The sequence below is a fragment of the Rhinopithecus bieti genome, unplaced genomic scaffold (genome assembly GCF_001698545.2).
Source record: "Rhinopithecus bieti isolate Rb0 unplaced genomic scaffold, ASM169854v2 scaffold_37555, whole genome shotgun sequence".
NCBI lineage: Eukaryota > Metazoa > Chordata > Mammalia > Primates > Cercopithecidae > Rhinopithecus > Rhinopithecus bieti.
The window spans coordinates 404,076-426,110 of NW_016815947.1; the positions used below are offsets into that span (position 1 = coordinate 404,076).

The 22,035-nt window shown below is 49.7% G+C and overlaps 1 protein-coding gene across 2 annotated transcripts in view; it reads left to right on the plus strand.

The window, feature by feature from the left end:
• The window catches only part of EHD3 (EH domain containing 3), a 34,022-nt gene that overhangs the window by 1,750 nt on the left and 10,237 nt on the right, over positions 1–22,035 (plus strand). For both annotated transcript variants that reach the window (XM_017854216.1, XM_017854215.1), the window contains exons 2-3: positions 9,885–10,061; positions 15,380–15,477. In XM_017854216.1, coding sequence (XP_017709705.1) covers positions 9,885–10,061; positions 15,380–15,477 — 275 coding nt within the window. The remainder of the gene's footprint in view (positions 1–9,884; positions 10,062–15,379; positions 15,478–22,035) is intronic.

Below are 22,035 nucleotides of genomic sequence, written 5' to 3' on the forward strand. Positions count from 1 at the left end.
CTGCATTCAGAGAAGTCCAGCAGAGGCCCTTCCTATCTTTAGATAACAGGCTTCTCTCCAGTTGTTAATCCTTCCAACTTCAAGGCCAGCCATTTTTCTTGGCCTCTTTTACGGCCATTCCAAACTGTTGAGAATGCTGTGGCCCTCTGCCTTAAGAGTCAGGCTCCCACAGACTGAGAATGGAGTTTGGTGGCCCCCCAAAGTCAAGCATGCTCATCTCCTGCAGAGGGTTTGGAAAGCAGGGTACCCATGTTCCTATTCCTTGGCTGTCTGAGCATCCACAGCATGCGAAATGCTGTGCTTTGTTTGGTGAGGAGAGCAGAAAAGTTAACAGTCTAGTTACTAATTTTCTAGGTACTAATTTTCTCTAACATCGACCTTGTAATGCAAGCCTTCTGGAAGTAGCACCATGCTAATAGGTCATGTCTAAACACAACACCACATTGAGTTTGTCCTTGTGGAGTGCATAGCCTAGGGCTCAGCAGCTTTGAGAGGCCAAGTGTTTGGGAGGTGATGGGCCCGTTGGCTCTTGTATGTTTTGTATTGATAGAACTGCAAGAGGCCTTTGAGATTAATCTAATCCATTGCTTCTTAACTTTCTATCTTTAGAAAAATGTACATGCATCCCAAATTTGCATATAATGTTGGGGGTGCAAGGGCCATCTTTGGACTTTAGGGTGGGAACCCCTGATCTAAGCCATGCCCCTTGTTTTATTAAGCACCCATTGCTGCCAAAGGCACTTCAGAGCTGCTTGAGTTGTGTGCAGGGTTTCCTTTGTGAGTCCTGGCCTCCACTTGGCCCATTCGTGCCGCAAGGGAAATGCAGGCCATTTGCAGATGGCCCTTGCCCTCTCACAGCTTTCCCTGGCTCTCTGCACATATGGTATTTGTAACCTTTCCTACATTATTTGTAGCTTCTCCTTCCTGGAGTATGGTCACTGACAAGACAACATCCATGCCTTAGCATCTCCGGGGTCTCAGCTATAGGAGGTTCCCAGCAGACATTTTGCAGAATGGGAGGGAAGATGGGGAGAGGTGAGGATCCCCAAGCAGCAGACAGGTTTAACTGCCTTTTGTCTGAGACACTCTCCCGGCTTTGCCTGAGTCATCACTGGCTGTTAACTGGGTCTAAGAAAGTGGCAGAGTCAAATTGCCACAGATGATTCCTTATCTGAGGGAGACAGCAAGACCGGGAGAGACAGATCTCTCTTCTTTCTTATCCTCCATGTACAATAGTTCCCTCTCCCCACTCACGTCAGCAACTGAATTTAGCTCATGTGTCAAAAGCTGTCTCCCCTTGGGGAAGTGTCAGCCAGCACTGTAGGAGGGGTCGTACCACAGGGAACCCTCTAGAACCAAATCGTGTACTTTTCTTCTTTCTCATAAAATCCAATAAACAGTTGTTTTTAATTGGAAAATATAGAAAAGAATAAAGAAGAAAGAAAGTCACCCACAATCCCATGACTTAGGAGAAGCTACTTTAATTTAGATATAAAACATTTATATATAAAGCATATAATTTATATATAAAATATATTTCCAGTATTTGTAGCTATTTTATAGCACAGTTGAGATCATGCTGTACATATAATTTTGTATGCTGGGTTGTTTGTTTTTGTTTTTGTTTTTGAGATGGAGTCTCACTGTGTCACACAGGCTGGGGTACAATGGCACAATCTCGGCTCACTGCAACCTCCGCCTCCTGTGTTCAAGCGACTCTCCTGCCTCAGCCTCCCAAGTAGCTGGGGTTACAGGCGCCCACCACCACACCTGGCTAATTTTGGTATTTTAAGTAGAGATGGGGTTTCGCCGTGTTAGGCAGACTAGTCTCGAACTCCTGACCTCAGGGTATCCACCCACCTCAGCCTCCCAAAGTGCTGGGGATTACAGACGTGAGCTACTGCGTCTGGCCAGTTTTTCTCACTTATAGCATGAACATTTCCCATGTTATAAGCATTATTTGTAAGCATTATTTTTAACAACTGCATACTATTTCACTGTTTGTATATACAATTATTCATTTAACTAATGAGTAATAACTAATGAATAGCATTGTTTTTAACAGCTGCATACTATTTCATTGTGTGTATATACGAGTCTTCATTTACTTAATCTACTTCTCTTGGATATTTTAGGCTATTTCTAATTTTTGGTTATCGTAGAATAATTCTGAATATCTCTGTGTATAATATTTTTTCCTATATTGTGTGTGTGGTTTTTTTGTTGTTGTTTTTGTTGTTGTTGTTGTTTTTTTTTTTTTTTTTTTTTTGAGATTCCCAGAAGTGGAATTGCTAGGCCAAAGGTTGGGCAGAGTTTTGTTTAAATTATTTTTTAACTTTAAAATTTTTGTATTAAGAGTCATATTTTGCAGTTGTTTTCCAAGAGGGTGAGTTGACACTGCATCCCTTCCCCAGAGCGAGTGAGGCTGCTCTGGGGTGGATAAGTGCGTCCATGCCTAGGTCCCAGAAGGCCTCCTCCCCTCCCTTCTCCCATCCCTGCTTCTCGCCTTGATTCTTGTCTCCATCCCAGGCCTGAACCTGTGAGGGGCCTTTTCCTCAGAAACAAAGACTTGCCTCTTCATTCCCCCAGTTCTTGGCATTTTGCCCCTGAGAGTCCATCTACTTTCTGTTATATGTGCTTGCCACGGGGTCTATTTCTTGTCTCAGGAAGAACACACAGAAAAGGACATTCTTCTAATAACTAATTAATGTGCTGTGATCTTTGCCTGAAATAACTTCCCTGGCCTAAGGCCCGGCAACACAGAGTAATAAAATAAACAGTAAATTGGCTTGGCGGCTGCCCTCTCCAACACAGGCTGCCTCTTTGGAGTACAGTAGCTCTGTGTCCGTCGGGCCTTGGCAGCCTTTCCTCCTGCCTCCGCTATTCTTCTCCCTTTGCTATTTCTCTGCCTGGCATGCAGCCTCGAATCCCTCCTTCCTTAGAGCCTCTGGCCCCTGGTCACTCCTTCCCGCTGCCTACTTCTGTGGCCCCTTATTCTGCAGGTAGTGGAGGTGAGTAGCTGGCTGCCCCAGGGGCTGAGAAAGGCCTGAGTACTTCCATGGGCCATGAGGGAGGCTTCCCGGGACCTTGGCAGAGCTGAGACAGGAGCTCTAGCGGGTTGGCTGTGGTGCCTGGGGCTGCAGAGCTAAGCTGCCCTGGGCTCCACAGGGAGGCTGGGTTGGTCTCGAGGGTTGCATGGACCTTCTGTCATGTGACTTGGACTCTGAGGCATGAGCACACGGTGGGGCTGCTGGGAGTCCACCCTGAGGGCTACTGAGCTGACCCTTTCAGTTTCTCCCACTTCAGGAGACTGCGACCTCCCACCCCAAAGGCGACCTGTCATTTGCTGTGGCTGCACCAGCTCTCATCACCACCCTGACATCCCCACCCCAGACATTACAGCGCCACTGTGCCGGGAAAGATGGTTCTCCAGAAAGCTAAAGGGATAAAGTAAGAGGACCACCCCCCCAGTAGACCCACTCACTGCAAAGTCCATCCTGCCGGGCACAGCCCCTGCATTGCCTTCAGCCCTTTCTACCCACCGAGGCCAGGGGATGTCCTTAGTCGGTCAGGGTTCTGATCTGCTGGCTCTCTAAAGGGACCTGGGTGAAAATCCACCTGCTTCTTACAAGGCCTAAGTGTTACACAAGGGAGCAGAAGGCCTTAAGCCAGAGGAACTGTGTCTACGTGCCTCAGCCTGGCTTAGGGGCTGCCTTATAAGTCAGGTGCCTGGAAGTCATCAGGAAAAACATTTACTGGGAGGGGAAAGACCTTTGGGGAAAGGTCTCCCTCCCACTCCCATTGACAGTGGGACGAAGGCCATGGAACACAGTCCAAGTCAGCAGAATCCAGCTCCACCACTTCCTGCCCAGAGACCTGGTTAGGAAGGTCTGACAGAGGTCAGGCCACCTCCCCTTTCTGACCTGCAGTTTCCTTATCCATAAGATGTGAATAGTAATAACTGCCTCACAGCATTACTGACCGGATTCAGGGGGAGGCAGAACCAGTTTAGCACCAGCTGTGCTCCAGGCCCCGCGCATGGGGCTTTATCATTTCCTCTCCTCTCTCGAGCTGACTCTGATACGAGCTTAGAGGCAGGCTCTCAGGAAGGTGCGGGAAGGCCCTTCTCCAGCACGAAGGGGAGGGCTGGAGAAGAGGCATGTGGCTGAGCTCTGGGGATGGTGCTGAGTAGTGCCCTGGGTGGGCCGGCCTGTCGCAAGGAGACTGGACTCTTTGGCCATCAGATTCTCCTTCGTGCTGGAATCCCTTTATCACATGGCTGAGGGTGCTTTCGACAGGGCCAGTTATAACTGCTCCAGGGAACACAGAGCTGACTCATGCGTTAACTTGGCTGTGGAGTCTCCCATCCACTTCCTCGCTTGTGTCTATGGGGTGCGTTACAGTCTTCCTCAAACCCACGAGGCCGACAGGGCGAGTATTATCATCCTGGACTCAATCTGTCCTGTCTCCCCTCATTCTCGTGTGTCCCTGTCTCTGCTGTTCCCACCCTGGCCTGAATTAACTTTTCTTTTTTTACACTGCTGTGGGAATGTTTTCTCCTGGCAACAGAGGCAATCTGTATTGCTCCCCATAAAGAATCAGTGCATGAGATTCCTCAATAGACTTTTCCTTTCTGGACACAGTGGTGGCTTTGTTACAGGGGCACCCGCTGCTGTAAGCCATACCCAAATGTCCCTGAGAATTTACCCCACCCGACTGTGCTGCCTGGACTTGCTGGTGGCCTCATTAGACTCAGTGTTTCCCCAGACCCATGTGTGGCCAGCAAGTTTTGGGTCATGCGGGTTTAGCAGGACAAACCCCAGGCCCTTGCCTGACCACCTGAGGCTGCGGTCCTGTAACTTCTCCGGAAGCCACCCTGTTAGGCTGGGAAGCCTTCGCTCATCTGCTGAGAACACCACGTCCCTCTCAGGGGTGGAATTTGAGATGCCTGTGTGAGGATGATCCTTCATCACTGCTGTTTGGCCCTGTTCATTCTGGGCATTTTTGAGGCTGCCTCAGAATGGTTCTTTTCAGCCCTCTCTATTTCAGCTGTCCCTGGAGCCTTTGTTGATCCCTACTTCCCGCAATCTACTGTTGCTGCTCCCTTGCAGAGCCCTGCTTAGGGCTTCTCATCCACACACTCACTAGATCAGCTGCCTGGGCAAGCAAAGATAAATGGGGTTTCCCAATCAGGGTGGAATCTTTCTCATGAAGGGTAATCTTGCCCGACTGTTTGTAAGTCCAAAAGTGTCCTTTTAGAGCCCTTGGCCAGGGACCTGCTCTGATCACATGATAGCAGCAGCTTTGGGATGCCACACCCCAGTCACTGAGGCCAAGCAGGGAACCCCACGGCTGATATTTATAGAGATGAGTACACTCCTGCGTTTGTGGGCCTCAAAGCCTCACCTCCCCTCCAAGGCCTGGCCCTGCCTGCCTCCTGCCAAACCATATTTCTTTGTGGCCTTCTTGTCCCATTCATTGTTCTAAAAGGGAGCTCAACCCTTTTGGCCTGTCCCTAAAGATGGCTGCATTTCCTGGTCAAGGCAGGAAAGGAGAGTGAGTGTAGTGGTTAGGAGCATGAACTCAAATCCAAGTGCCAGGTTCAAATCCTAGCCCTGTTACTATTTACTGAGTGCATCACCTGGGGCACATTGTTTAACCTTTATCTTCTCCTTCTTCAAATGGAATGATAATCTAGGTAATTTAAGGTACTGGTTAAATGGTTAACTTCTACAATGAATTTAATCCTCGGAACACCCTGTGAGATAGGTTTTCTTATTAGGTCCATTTGATGAGGAAGAGCATAGTGCTGACATCATAGTATATGGGAAGGTGAAATGAGATAATCCATGGAAAATTTAGAATAACATCCAGCATATCGCAGGTACTCAGTCAGTTTGAATGATTACCCACCATGTTATGGAGGGAGGTACTGAGGTTCCCTGAGTTAAGTACCCCCTGAAGAGCATAGCCCTCAAGGTTAGAGGAAGCAGGTTGACTGGCCCCAGGCCACTGAGATTCCCAGCTTCTCCCAGGAGGCCCTGAAGGAGAAGGTATTCTGAGAAGGCAGGAAGTGCTAGCCAAGGGTACAGCTGTTAGGATTCACTCTCATCACAACCTCGGTGCCAGCTTTCAGAGGGATCCTCTGACCAGGGGAAATCCTGCCCTCACACTCCAATCATTGAGCTGGGATCTGGAGGGATGAGGGGCTTCCCAAGACAACCTGAAAGCCATCTGTGCCCTGTGTGGCGGGTGGCCTTTGGACAGGAGGACTCCAACTCTCAGCGGATCAGCAGCTTCCTCCAGGGCTGGCTGCCGAGGCTCCCCCTTGGGGACGGAGCCCATAGCAACCTGACTGTAACTACCATGGAACCGCAGAGTAAATTCGCAGCTCAGAACGCTGCTCAAAGGCACAAATGGGATGTTGATGAGTGGGAGGAAGCCCTAGCGAGCCTCCCTGGCCACCACCCCTCTGTGCAGACCAGGCCTGCTGCTGCAGTCCACCTGCGCTGGCCCACCTTAGGGAGTCACAGGATGGGCAGAGAGCGAGGGCATGGGCCCTGGAGATGTGGCCTCTGGTACTAGCTCTGCCCTGTCGGCCTGTGGGGCCTTATCAGCTCGCTGGGCAGTGGTTTCCTCAGGGTAGAAGACAGTTGAAGAATGAAGGATTTGGTCAGACTGATGTGCGTGTGGATTCCAGCTCTGTTACTAGCTGTTTAACTTTGAGAAGCCATGTAACCCTCTAATCCTCAGTTTCCTCAGTGCCTGCCTATCTATAGGGCTCCTGTGAGAACCAAAGGAGATGCTGTTGTCAAAACATTTAGCATAATGTGTGACATGTGGAAAGGCTATGGAATGTCAGCAGTTATTTCAGTCAAATGAAAGGCTGGGTCCAGAGCAGGTTACCAGCACTGGCTGGACCTAGAATCAGCTGGGTAACTTGGAGAAGTAGCAGTGTCCAGGGCTCTATTCCTGATAGAGCAGTGAGGACCTCTGGGAGTGGGGCCCAGACACCAAGAGCTAAAGCCCCACAGGGGGCTGGGATGTGCAGCAGGCTGAGGACCACCCACGAGGAGATCTCCAAGTTTCCCAACTTAACAGTCTCTGTTTTAACATCTCTGTTCCTGAGGGCCTCCTGGCTCTTCCCTCTGTGCATAACTACAGGCCCCCAAGGTTTAAAGCAGGAGGGGGATTCTCAGCGCTTGGGGAGAGCCCACCCCAAGGGCCTGTATTTGTTGGGCAACATCTCTTAGCTCCTGTCCATCAAGGTCTTGGAGGATGCCCCAGGGCTCTCCTCTGGCCGGTCCCAACCCAAGGTAGTTCTGAGCTCCTTTCTTCAGCCTGGTCTCATGCTGCTTGGCTCAAAGCTGTTCTGAGCTCCTGGAGGGCTGGCTGGCTGGTTCTTAGACGTTCCGTGTGCCTCTGCTCTTGGCTTCTAAAGAGGACCATGGAGAGGGGGAGGGGACCTTGGGCTTTCACCGCGCAGACCTGGAGAAGAGCAGAGAGTCACCTACCTTCCCGGGCCACAGCCAGAAGGTCAGAGGAATAGTCCGCTCACCATCCCCCTGTCCTTTCAGGAGTGGCCACCAATGAGGGACAGAGCTGTGTGGGTGTGAGTGACACAGATGGGCACCACCCAGAAGTGCATCCTTCAGGCAGCAGATCAGGGAACAGACTTTTAGAACAGGAGGCACCTGTTCTATCACATTGTCTAGCCCCTTAAAGGGAATGGAGGATGGGGCCCAGAGAGGGGAGGGGGCCTGCCTGAGGCTGCACAGTGAGTGAACAGGACCAGATCTTGGACCTCTGGCCCCCTCCTGGCCCACACTAAAGGACAGAAAGAGAACATGTTAAAACCATTCCATAAAATAAACAAACCCCTTCCTCTTCTTCGCCTGTCTGGTTGGGATAATGTGTAAACTCTCCTACTGCCATTTGTCTTCCATCTAGGAAGAATTGAAATAGTTGAAAGTTATTTGTAAAATTGTAAATGGTCAGCAATGTGGCCGTTAAATTAGCCAGTAATAACCCATATAATGGAATTCTACATTGTCATTAGGAGGAATAGAATAGATCTGTCCTGCTATGTCCTAAACATATTAAGCATAAAAAGAAACACGTGCATTGATAATATCCATGTAATCATCACAGGATCTGTACATTCCTGCTTGTGCACATTACAACATCCTTCATGGTTACAAAGCATGCACGCGTTGTGGGGAGGGGTGTGTGTGTGTGGGTGTTGGGTGCGGAAGGAAGGTATTGACACATAAAAGGTAACTTTTTGACACCTATTTAGGTAGTACAGGTAAAAAACCAAACACATACATAGCACAATTATAATCTCTATCTGGGAATCCCACCATATACTTTTACATTTGTAATGAAATTGCCTAATACCCAAGGGCACAAGGGAGGACTCATTTGTTGAACATACCTGTTTTTGCCAGGTGCTATACAAGGCATTTTGAATGTAGTCTCTTCTTTGATAGTTGGAATTAAATGGATAATGACAAGAAAGCTAGAATGAAAGGTGTGCAGGTTGCTTCTATGCTAAAAAATAAGATCAGGTGGCTGGGCGCAGTGGCTCATGCCTATAATCCCAGTACTTTGGGATAGGCCAAAGCAGGTGGATCACCTGAGGTCAGAAGTTCAGGACCAGCCTGGCCAACATGGGGAAACCCCATCTCTACTAAAAATACAAAAAAATTAGCCAAGCATGGTGGCAGGCACCTGTAATTCTAGCTACTCCGGAGGCTGAGGCAGGTGACTCATTTGAACCTGGGAGCTGTAGGTTGTAGTGAGCTGAGAACACACCACTGCACTCCAGCCTGGGCAACAGAGTGACACTCCATCTCAACAAAATAAATAAATAAGATCATAAATGTGTAGATCTGTGTGAACACTTAATAACATAGTACTTGTGTGCATGGGACATTTCTGGAAGGATACAGGATACAAAATACAGATACTAGAGGTGTAGGATAGGATGGAGATTCATTATTCTTTCTTTTCCTTCCTTCCTTCCTTCCTTTCTTTCCCTTCCTTCCTTCCTTCCTTCCTTCCTTCCTTCCTTCCTTCCTTTTTTTGAGATAGAGTTTCGCTCTTGTTGCCCAGGCTGTAGTGCAATAGCATGATCTTGGCTCACTGTGACCTCTGCCTCCTGGGTTCAAATGATTCTCCTGCCTCAGCTTCCCTAGTAGCTGGGATTACAAGCTTCTGCCACCACGCCCAGCTAATTTTTGTATTTTTAGTAGGGACGGGGTTTCACCATGTTGGCCAGGCTGGTCTTGAACTCCTGACCTTATGATCCGCCTGCCTCGGCCTCCCAAAGTGCTGAGATTACAGGCGTGGGCCACAGTGCCCGGCCAGAGATTCATTTTTCATAGTGTACCTTTTATATTGTTTGTATTTTGTATCACATATGAGCTATTTTTATATTAAAGAACCAGTTAAATAAAGACCTATGAAAAGCCAGCAGAGTCTATGGAAAGTTTAGTTCTAACCATGCCTTTGTGTGGGTGCTTCAGCAGATTACCTTCAGTTATGGAGTCTGTAATACTCTGTGTAAGAATCGTTTCAATCCATGCTTTGTTTCTGAGCCTAAACCTTGCTCCTTCCACCCCGCCCACCAGCCCCAACTAATTGAGAAAGGGAAAAAGATAAGGACCAAAAAACAGAATATTTTAAGTTCAGCTGAAATTTTACCTGCTTTACAAAGTTCTTTGGACTCATTATCTAACAGGCATTTCTCCCGGCCATGAGATCCTGCTGCTGTGGCTCTGCCCTCCCCTGTGACTCGCATGTTGTCTGCCTTATAGTAGACATGCCGTGTTGGTCTTTGAGCAAAATGCCTGCATTAGGACTGTGCTCCTTCTTGCTAGGTACCTGCTGGAACAGGACTTCCCAGGCATGAGGATTGGGCCCGAGCCCACCACAGACTCCTTCATTGCGGTGATGCAGGGAGACATGGAGGGGATCATCCCTGGGAACGCCCTGGTGGTGGATCCCAAGAAACCCTTCAGGAAACTCAACGCCTTTGGCAATGCCTTCTTGAACAGGTGAGCGTGGAGGGGAACACAACACTTTTGGGTGCTCTCTTTTCTTATTCTTGGAGTATGGGGGGTGAAAGAACAATAGGCAGGGTCTTGGGAGGCTTGGTGCCTAGAGTCTCCTGTCAATCTTTCCATACCTAGATTGTCCCTTGCTTGCTGAGAGTGTAACTGAGTCAGTTGTGAGATGCAGCAGCTGCAAATGCTGGGCTGATTCCTCCTTATCAGGGAGCAAGGAAGGATACAGCATTGACTTAGGTCACACTCCCCTACCCTGCACCTACCCCTAGTAAAAGTGGAGGAGGATGCTCCATATAGTTCCCAGCATTTGCCTAAACGTGCAGTGGCTGGGATTTGCATCCAACTGGAAGGAGGCAGACGAAGGTTCTTTTCTGTTCACGGATATTTTTTCTACCTGGTGGGAAGAACCCAGACTTCAGAGGAAAGCCTTGGGTTTGAGCACTGACTCTTCTACTAAATTAAATGAGCTTGCACAGGTCACCTCTCTTCCCCCAGAACAAGTTCAGCCTTGCAGATACCAAGATCATCATGATGATTTGAATGGAGAAAGCTCTAGGAATGCTTGGCAAACTAATCTGGGCCTTCGCATTAATTATTCTGTTTAACCAGAATGCAGGCTGTTCCTCTGCTCACACTTATTACACTTATAAATCCAGTTTCATATGTGCATGGTAAATACTTTGAAAATAATTTTAAAACTACTTTTTCTACTTGGAGGTGTTTAGAGTAGAGGTAATGAATACGGGCTTTGCCTTCAGATAGACCTGGGTTCAAATCCTGCCTAATACTGTGGCTCTTGAACAAGTTACAAAACTTCTTTGTTTCTTAATTTTCCCATCTGTAAAATAGGATAGTAGGAGTTAAAGGAGAAATAAGTGGGACAGTGAACAGAAAACACTTCGTGCCTGGCACATAGTAACCCACAGGTTAGTTAGTGATAGTGTTATGTCTTGTTTCATTTGATTCCTTAATTGTTTAGTGAATGGAATAGGCATCTGCTGTGGCCATTTTTCAGTTGTGGAAGGTGAGGCTCATTGCCCAAAGGATTCTTGATGTCTCCTATTCCAAATATATATACATATATATATATATATATATATATGTATATGATGTATATATATATGTATAGTATATTGTTGGGTGTATATATATATATATATATTTTTCTTTTTTTTTTGGTGAGACGGAGTTTCAGCTCTTGTTGCCCCAAGCTGGAGTGCAATGGCGTGATCTCGGCTCATTGCAACCTCTGCCTCCCAGATTCCAAGCATTCTCCCGCCTCAGCCTCCCGAGTAGCTGGGATTAAAGGCAATGTGCCACCATGCCTGACTAATTTTGTATTTTTTATTTTTTTTTAATAGAGTACAGGGTTCTCCATATTGGTCGGTGGTTCAAACTCCCACCTCAGGTGATCCACCTGCTTGCCTCCCAAAGTGCTGGGATTGCAGGTGTGAGCCCCCGTGCCAGCCCCAAATAATATTTTTTTATAAACCTATGAACTTGTTTCTGACCTTCTTACAGTGGCATGGAGTCAATAACAGTCTGAGAGGGGAACAGGGAAACAACCACATGATGAAAATGTGGAATTGTGAGTGGCCAAGGTGTGCACCAGAGGTACGGAAGCAAAGGAAGGCACCCATGCTGAGAAATCTCAGGAACTTGGCCGGCAGAGAGCCCAGGCATGGGGTTTGGTTTATGTCGGGAATGAGCTAAGGTCCGTTTTAGGAATGAAGAGGAGGTCGTGAGTGGTAAGGGTAGTGGGGCGGCGTCTGAATCCAGGGGGTCCTCTCATACACCTGGGAAGCGAAGCCGAGCGTCAGTCTTAGAAGAATGAGGAGGTCGTGGTGGTAAGGTGCAGTGGGGCAGGCGTCCTGGAGTCCAGGGGTGTCTCTCATACCTGGAACTGAGTAAAGAGGTCCTGGATGCCCAAAATGCTAAAATGCAGAAATGGAGGGGGTGGGATGAGCATGATTCAGGAGAATGAATCGCCAGAGCTGAAGAGAAGCAGGGATATCTGAGCAAGGGGGTAGGCAATGAATTTGATTTTGGACAGGTTGAGTTTGCAATGCTGGTGAGTCAGCTGAGGAGCATTGTCCTATCTGAAGGCAGAGAGGAGGAGCTAGACCCCAGGGGAGAGGAGGGAAAAGCCAGGGAGAGACAAGAGGAAACTGGGCTCATCACAAAAGAGGAGTACAGGTTTAGTGAATAATGCCGTTTTGGGATAATTGTGCTTATAATGATATCGTGTATTGTATTATATGTAATAGCGTATAGCCTATTATGATAACAGAATTTAAGAGATTGCCATCAGATGCTGGGTGTATTCCTGAAAGCTGAGCACCCTTATGTCATTAATCAAACCCAGCAAGTCTCATTAACTCCATTGTTAAATTTATTGAAACCAGGAGGTGTGGGTGAGGTTGGGTGGGGGTGGTTTACTTTAAGTAAAGACGCCTCTTTGAATATTATTATCTTCATCTAGAAAGTCATAAAATGTAAATTGCCATAATCTAATCCTGCAAATGTTGTGTGAAGAAAATTTGAGAGAGAAAGGAAAAAATATATAATTCTTTAGAGTGGTTACTTTTTTTTTTTTTTTTTTGAGATGAGGTCTTGCTCTGTTGCCCAGACTGAAGTGCAGTGGCGTGATCTCAGCTCACTGTAGCCTCCGCCTCCTGGGTTCAAGCAATTTGCCCACCTCAGCCTCCTGAATAGCTGGGGTTACAGGCATGTGCCACCACGCCCGGCTAATTTTTGTACTTTTAATAGAGACAGGGTTTCACCATGTTGGCCAGGCTGGTCACGAACTCCTGGCCTCAAGTGATCCACCCACCTTGGCCTCCCAAAGTGCTGGGTTTACAGGTGTGAGCCTGTAACCGGCTTACAGTGGTTCCTTTTAGGGAGTGGAATTGAGCAGGGCAGAAAGATGGAGAAGAACACCATCCTATTTCATTTTATGCCTTGCTGGACCATGTTTTGGTTGTTTTTTGTTTGTTTGTTTGTTTGTTTGTTACCATGTGCATGTATTTTACAAAAAAAAAGTATGTAGAAAATATGTAGGAAGGTGTTGTGAAACAAGTAACATGCACATAAAAGGTGATACTATTTTTTTTTTTTTTTTTTTTTTTTGACGGAGTCTCGCCCTGTCACCCGGGCTGGAGTGCAGTGGCCGGATCTCAGCTCACTGCAAGCTCCGCCTCCCGGGTTCACGCCATTCTCCCGCCTCAGCCTCCCGAGTAGCTGGGACTACAGGCGCCCGCCACCTCGCCCGGCTAGTTTTTTGTAGTTTTAGTAGAGACGGGGTTTCACCGTGTTAGCCAGGATGGTCTCGATCTCCCGACCTCGTGATCCGCCCGCCTCGGCCTCCCAAAGTGCTGGGATTACAGGCTTGAGCCACCGCGCCCGGCCAAAATGTGATACTATTAAGGGGTCAGGAATCTCTCTCTATATTTGTGATTTCAATGAATAAAATGAAGGTGACCCAGGCAAGATCCTGCATTTCCAGAGTGACCTCGTGTCTGGCCTGGAGAGCAGACATTGACAAGGAAAGAAATGTGGCCACAGGAGGGCCTGTGTCTCCTGCCTCCCTCCCAGGTGCCTTGCTAAGGGATAGAATTCATGTTTTATTTCAACAGACACCAGGCCCCTAGCGGCCTTGGGCTCTGTTTTGTGGGGGAGTATAAGGCTGATCCAGTCCAGTGGACACAGGCTTGGAGAGAGCCAGTGAAAACCCAGGCAAGAGGAAGAGCAGGGCTGACGAGGCCTTTGTGGGAAAGTTGCCATTTGACCCTGACATTAATGAGTGAAGTGACACCAAAAATGTAAAAAAAAGAGGACATTCCCAGCAGAAAATACTGAAGAGAGAAAGAGAGAGAAAATATGCATCGCCATAGAAGAACGATGAAAGAACGTGGCTTACTGCAGGCACCTATGAAATCATGAGGTTCTGAGATTTTCTCCAGGAGCATGCAGCAGCTAAAGTGGTGGATGTTTAGGTTGGCTGGGGGTCTGCCAGCCATGTCCATTGAAACGACAACAGGGATGATGGGAGCCCTCTTGCATGTGCCACCGGCTTCACTGCAGTCCGCACAAGGTGCTGCACCTTTTAGATTTCCAGGTTCTTGTCTCTGCGCTGCTGACTGGTCTTATTTCACACCCCTTGTTTGCTCCCCTTCCCTCGCTTCTCTTGAATAACACCTGACTGCTATCCTAATAAAGATGTTTGGCCTTTAGATGTCCAGATAAATGTTCCTGGGTGGCTCCCATTCTTCAAGGCCAGCTCCAGTGCCTACTCCTCCAGGAAGCCCTCCCTGGAAGCCATTTCTTCTGCTTTGAATTTTCCAAACACTTCATCTGACTTCTCTCAGGGTGCTGGTCCCATTGCACTGTGTATTCTGGTTGTCCATGTGTAGGCCTCCTGTCCTGCACCAGGCTGTGCTCCTTGGAGACAGGGATCGAGGTCTGGACATCTTAGTGTCCCCCACAGCAGGATTTGGCAAGCATGAACCATGGCTGCCTCACAATCATCCAGGGAGCTTCCTCAAAGCATAGATCCTGAGTGAGATCTACTTTTGGGGCTGGGATTCTGGCCTGCCTCCTGGGAGTCTGCATTTTAAGCCAGCCAGGCTTGTAATCCTCTGGCCATGGCACCCAGCCTGCTATCTTGCACAGAGTAGGGCTTCAGTTACTGTTGAATGATACTCTATGTACAAATGAGGACATCTACAGGGAAGCACAGCCACTTTGCCCACGAGGATCAAATCAGAAGGAGGATCCTCAGACCCTGACTCTGTGCAGTGATGGCTTGGGACAGATCCTTGAAGTCCCTCCTGCCCTGCTAGTCCCTAGAGGCTCATATGAAGACCAGGCAGGGTGTCTTCTCATTGACTATCTAAAAATGCTGAGGTTCCTAGAAAGGGCCAAGCTAAGTGGAGTTACTCAAGGAAGGGAGATAGCTGACCAAGGACAAACTAAGGACTTGGGGCCATAAGAATTAGACCCCGGCTTTGATGACACATGAAGATGGGATGTTGCTATGGAATAGCCCTGCTGGTCACAAAGCATTTTACCAAACACACCCGGGTGCAGGGCACTCTAACACTGGATGTGGGGAGAGGCAGGAGAACTGGGGTTCAGCCCTGGGTCAGCTGTCAGCCACGCCCTGAACTGGGCAAGCCTATGGTGAACTGAACGTTTCAGGATGCACCTGCAGCTCACCTGAGAGAGACAAGACAGGTAGTTGGAGTCATGGGGCTGGGTCACAAAAGGCGGGCAAGTACTCACTCAGGTTTCCTCTGCCCATGCAGGTTCGTGTGTGCCCAGCTACCCAACCCTGTGCTGGAGAGCATCAGCGTCATCGACACACCAGGGATCCTCTCCGGGGAGAAGCAGAGGATCAGCCGTGGTAAGCAGCCTGCCTGAGGGGTGTTGGCTATGGGCTCCATGGTTCTGGCATGTTCACTCTCTTACGTACCAGAAGAGAAGCACCCAGGGCTATGCTGTACCTTGGCGAACCAGCACTTCTCCTGTGCTGTATGGGATCGTTTTACCTGGGGCAGTCCTAGGCAGGGGTCAGGAGAGGAATTTAGGTCCGCTGTAGCTCAGGAGACAGCTGGCCTCAGTCTTCTCATCTGTAAAATGAAGACATCAATATGAGCCTCACCTCATTGGGTTTATTCATGCTACAAGAGGCACCTTCTATGGCCCTGACCCTGGCTTGCTTCTTAAGTTCCTGGGGAGCTTGCAGCTCTGCAGGGCAGCCAAAGGCATACAGAGAAATTCAGCTCAATGGTGTCAGTGATCTGGGTCATAAGAGGAGGGAATCAAGTAGTGAAAGCACTTCGAAAACTGTTCACTCCAGAAAAACACGGGGTAATTGCTCATTAAAGGAGGTCGCCTGGTGTGGTGGTTAGAAGACAGAACTCTGGAGTCAGGCTGGCAGGGTTCTAAGCCTGCCTCTGCCACTTCCAGCACAGTGATCTTCAGCAGGTTTCTTTATTTCAGTTACTTTATCAGAAAAATGGTGTGGGGTGGCGGGTGCAGGTGGGGTGGGAATAGTACTATCCATCTTATAGAGTTGTTTGAAGATTAAAAGAAATGCTTTAGATGAAAAGCCTCTTCTGGCTGGCACATAGCAAGCACCTAGTAACCATGAGGTATTATAGATCATCATCATCATCATCGTTGTTTTCTTTTTTTTTTTTGAAACAGAGTCTCACTCTGTTGTCAGGCTGGAGTGCAGTGGCACAATCTCGGCTCACCGTAACCTCTGCCTCCTGGGTTCAAGCGATTCTCCTGTCTCAGCCTCCCGAGTAGCTGGGATTACAGGCATGCACCACCACACACCAGCTAATTTTTTGTATTTTTAGTAGAGATGGAATTTTACCATGTTGGCCAGAATGGTCTCGATCTGACCTTGTGATCCGCCCACCTTGGCCTCCCAAAGTGCTGGGATTACAGTCGGGAACCACCGCACCCAGCCTGTTTTCTTTTTTCTAACTCTGAAATGCTAGGCAGATGCTGTCAAAAGCTAAAACAACTGCTCTGGGCCCCACCCCCAGCCTGTCCTGCCACAGTTTGCTGAGTGTCCTGCATAGCCCCCTACCCTTTCTGTGCCATGTGTTGTATCTCCGACAAGAAAATCAGATGATGCCACATCCACCCCAATATTGGAGCTAGTTGCCAGGGCTGGAGCCACATCAGCACTCAGAAGTCAGACTCTGGGTAAGGGAGGATTTTGAACCACTGGGGATCTCTGGGAAGCAGCTAGAACTCTTGCCTGAATGGACCTAGGTAGGTGACTGTCTGCATGTGCCTTTACCCTCTGTGCTATGTGGCTCCGGCTGGGACACAGATCCACCCTGCCATGTCTGTGCCACCATAGTGGGTCCCAGAAACCTTTGCTCTTTCTGCAAGAGCATGGCCTGCCCAGGCCAGCACTGTTCACCTCAGACCCCTCAGAGGAGAGGTCACAGCCTCATGGTGTGACAGGCCAGTGCTCCTGCAGCTGTGTATTGACCAGGCCCAAGTGGTGCAGGCCCTTGGCCCAGGTGCAGGCCACTAGTGCCAGACCTGGGCTTCTGTCCAGTGCCCTTGTGAGCTGCCTTGGTGTCCTCTCTGCAGAGAGCAGCTCTTTTCTGATGAGGGCAGGCATGTGATGCAGGGCCAGGCTCAGCTCTTTGGGGCTACACTATGGCTGTGTGTGAGCTACCAAGCCTGCCCTGGCTGGGAGTGCAGAGGGAAGACAGTGAGAGAAGCTGTCCAGGTCAGCAGTCTGCTCAAGGGCCAGGTTAACCCCAGTCAGCCCTCCAGGGAAGACACAGCCTGGAGTCCTCATCCTGTCACAGGTGGGAGGGAGAGGGGAGGCTGAACATCCTGAGCAGGAAAGCCCTGACCTCCCTCCTCACTACCTCTTGCTTTGCTTAGAAGGTGAGACTTAGGAAGAAGAGGGGAAATGAAGCAGCTGAGTCAGGAGGTACTTGGGAAACTGTATTAGCAGTTCCTGTAATTAGTGGCCTGTGAATTCTGGGATATCACAGTGTACCCTGGGAAGGGGGTCTTGGAAGACTTGATCCCCTGGCTCCCTATCTTTGGGCTGTATTGTAGAGATGATAGTGAGCTGGAACCCCTGGCCTGGGAAAATAGGGATGTCTGAGCCTCCCTCCTTCCAGCCCGCACGCACACTGTAAGCACCTGGCTCCCTGTTCAGGGCCCTGTGGAGCGACAGCACAGGTGGTTTCTCTGTCTTGCTTTGGTTTGTTTCCCTGAGCACCCCCCTGCTCCTAACCCACCTATTCCCATCTCCAAGTGGTTCATCTGGGGTTCACCCTGCGTTTAGGACTGAAAGGGATTTGCTGTTTCACTCAGGCAGCTCAGGACTCCTCCAGGAAGGCTGAGGAAAGCCATCCCTTCCCAGGGTGAACTCCCTGGGGGATGTGCACATGTATACCTGCAAGGTCGGTGCAGCCTGACCAGCAGGTCCAGAGAGGACTCCAGCCTCTGCGGTTTCCAAGGACACTGTACTAGGAGTTCAGAGTTCTGGGCTTTAGAACCTCTGTGTGTCTCAACAGGTCACATTTTCAGTGTCCCCATGTGTAACAAGGGGTAATGATATGCATCCCACAGCCTTCTTGTGAGGTCCATAGACCGTATGAAAACACGGGCCATAGCCCTGGGTCTGGATCACCATGAGCTACCTTCCTCCCTCCCTCCTTGTCAGTTGGCCCTACCTATCATACAATCCAGAGTAATCTGTGTGAATGGTTTCCCTTGTAGTTGTGCAGTGCACAGCCTGTGCACTTGTTTGTGGAAGGCTGGTTCCCAGGGACTCCTGCCTTCCTCAGTTCCTATCCTATTCCCTTCTTTTCCTATTTCTGTTTTTTTTGTTTTTTTTTTTTTTTTTTTTTTTTTTGACTGTCTCCAGGCTGGAATGCAGTGTAGCGATATCGGCTCACTGCAACATCCACCTCCCAAGTTCAAGCGATTCTCCTGCCTCAGCCTCCCGAGTAGCTGGGACTACAGGTGTGTCACCACACCCAGCTAATTTTTGTATTTTTAGTAGAGACGGGGTTTCACTACCTCTCTCCTGCCTTTGTCTTTGGACCTCAGTGACTGCCTTAAGCAAATCAGGTCCTTGGTGTTCTTGCCTGCACTTCCTAATGCCTCCCACCCCGCATTGACTAAGCACCAGGTCCCCCTACCTCTGGGAGAAGTGATGGGCCCAGGAGTGGCTTTGCAGGCCAGTCTGTTTTCTGCTTTCCTGAGTCCAGACTGTCAATGCAGCTGTTGGCAAAAGCAGCCTGTGTTAAAAACAAGAACTAGGAACTGGGCTGCTGGTGCCTGGGGCCGTGCTGACCTCAGCACCCTGAGGAGACCAGGACAGTTGGGGGAAGGGCGTCAGACACCCTCAGTTATCTGTGGTACCCCAAACGAGGAAAGTTTCCAGGGTGCAGAGCCCCACCCCTTTCTTTCTCACAATTGGCCTTAGAACACATGGTTCCAGTTTCAACTGACACACATAGACCCTCCCCTACCCATACCTCCATTTACACACACACCCACACTTACACATGCACACACACTCATCACACATACCCCGCACATATACACGACTCCCGTCTTCCCAACAGCACCCCCCCCAACGCGCGCGCACACACACACACACACACACACACACACACACACACACAAATATGTGCATAGAACCAAAGTTGCTTTCTCATGGCTTCTTGCCTGGGGCTCCAAGAGCTCTGGGTTTGGCCACAGAGCAAACTGGGTGCCTCTCGTCTTACTCCAGCCAGCCCAAGCCAGGACCAGACACCCTTGCTCCCTGGGATAGTCCTGCCAACTATGTCCTGCACGAAGGTGTCTAGAGCCTGAAATTCAGCCCACCTTCTGCTCACTGAGCCTCATACCTGGCGCAGGGCTGTGTCTCAGCAGATAAAAAGGGGCATGGTTATCAAGTCAGCACAGAGACCCCGACTGGCCACATTAGACTGCCTGTTCTGCAAAGTGAGCTGCTTCTGAGGGCTCCAAGACCTCAGGCTTCACAGGAAGGAGCATTCGGGCCCCAGACTGGACTAGGGTGGCAAAGGGTCATCCTTGCTGAGGGTGTGGACCCTCTACTGGGCCTGGGGCGCGGTGTGTCTTGTAGGAAGAAGGGTGGGGTGCCCGGAAAGCTGATTCTAGGAGGTCCTGGGCCAGCACTTGTCTCTGGATGCAGATGCGTTGGGGTGGGCAGGGGAGGCAGGCAGGGAGGTGGTTCCTGGAAGTGGCAGGATGTGCCCCGGCCCTGGCTCATTACTGGGAAGAAGTGAGGATGCAGGAGGAGTGGGAGGGCTCCAGAAGGCTGAGTGTCTTCAGCTTAGGAACCACATTTCCTGGCTGCTTCCCAGCTAGAAATCCCCACAGGCACCACCTTAGGAAAGCAGGGCAGGGCTTTGTGCTCACATCACAGACTGCACAGCTTGAACCTCCTCCTCACAGGCCCCTTCCCGCACAGGTGAGCTCAGTAGGGCCAGAGCAGCTTGAAAATTTGCCCAGATCACACACCTAGATTGGGAACTCTGGTCTCCCTATTCCTGGTCCAGTGGCTTCTCAGCACATTATCATCACCTGCCCGGGAAGAGCGCAGCAGGTAGGAATGAGGGCAAACCTCTCATCTCCAAGTTTCCTCTAGGGGTCTTTAGGGCTCAGACCTTGGCAGATCTGGGCTCATCCTTGCAGCCTCAAATTCCTAGCCCGTCCAGGGCACCCTCATTGGAGCAGAGCGTGCTCTTAAAGGCCTCCGGATCTTCCCAGACTACGTGCTGGTGCAGGCACACCTGTGTGGGCACTCCCGTGCCTGGGCAGAGCAGCCTGACGCCCTTCAAACGGCCTTGCCGACCATCTGCTCGGGCCGCTCTTTGCTGTTGCTTCTGGGAAACATCTAATGTGGCATTTCTTCCCCATTGTCAGCCAAACTCTTCCCATATTTTGGAAATTGATGCCTTGTTATTCCTCTTTTGCTCAAATGTCTTTAAATCTTGACAGAGGTTTTTGGGGGGAAGGATGGGGTTTTTGTATGTACCCACCACAAGTACGTGCCTGGTTTGAGGGCCCGGCCTCTGAGCTTCAGGCTCACATGGCTGTGAGCTATTATAGAAAGAGAACATGGGCTGCAAGTCAAGGAGCTGGGTTCCAGACCTGAGTTTGCCACCACCTGGCTGTGTGAGCTTGGGCAAGCCCCTTAATCTCTTTGTGTCCAGATTCCCTTTCCGTCCTGTAAGATGTGTATGCCCTACTTACCTCCTGGAATACAGAGAATTACGAAGAGCAAATGAGATCATTTGGCTGGAAACCCAAAGAAGTGTGCTGCCCTGTGAGGGCCCCGGCACTGCATGTCAGACCACAAAGGAAGCCAGCGGGTGATGAAGGGGTGGCTTTCTTTACTGCATTTGTCTGATCGATTTCCTCCTGCCTGGCATTACTTCAAAGTGCTTTCTTTCCAGTCCTCTGGAGCCTCGGGTTGGAGGAGACCACAGATCCCTGCAGGCTGCCCAGTCTCCAGGCCCAGAGCTGGCTGACTAGACCTCTTAGAGCCAGCAGACTTGTGCTATGAAGTCCAGGAAGGGCAGCTTCTCTGCTCTGTCTCTCAGCGCTTGAATCTCCCCCAACTCACTAGTCCATATTTCATGAACCCTTGGGCTGCCGCAGGTGCTCAAGAGCTACTGTTGTGGGGCTCAGAGCCATTGCTGGGATCAGAGAGGGGAAGGGGGCCTGTCACGGGCCATGGTGCTCACCACAGCTGCTGAGGCAGAGTCTCTGCTGTCAGATCATGTTGCCACGGCTCTACCACAGAGCCCTGATTCAGCTCTACCACAGACCCCTCATTCAGTCATTTGTTATCCCCATTTTGCAGCTGAGAAAACTGAGGTTCAGATTTGCCAAATAAATGAGAAAGCTAATCCTCTACCGTACTCTTTTTCTTACTGGGTCCAGTCCATACCTTTGAGATACCACCATTCCTAGATCTTCTCCTAAGTCCAGGCCAAGTGAACAACTAAATATCCACCCTACAGGTGACACAGTCTCAGGGTTAGCCAGGAGCAGGGAGGTTGAGCTTCAGAGGAACCCATGGAGTCATTCATTGCTTGATGGTCATGGTCTTCACCGCCGCACCTGGCTGGAAGCTTCTGGCATTACTGAGTCTGTAATTGGATAGCAGCTTGCCAGAGCAAGTAGGAGGCCTCTGCTTATAAAAATCATAGAAAGAGTTCCCAGAAGCCCTTGGCCTGTCCTCGGGCAGAGGCAGACTTCACACAGGCATGCCCGAGGACTATAAGACAGCAGTCTGCAGCTTCTTTCTCTTGCTGTGCCTGCAAAGGGTTCCTTGTATCTAATCTCCATCCATCCTACTGTACTCCCCACCCTCACACCTCTGGTCTCAGATGCAGAGAATTGGGGACCGAGAAAGGAAGCTCAG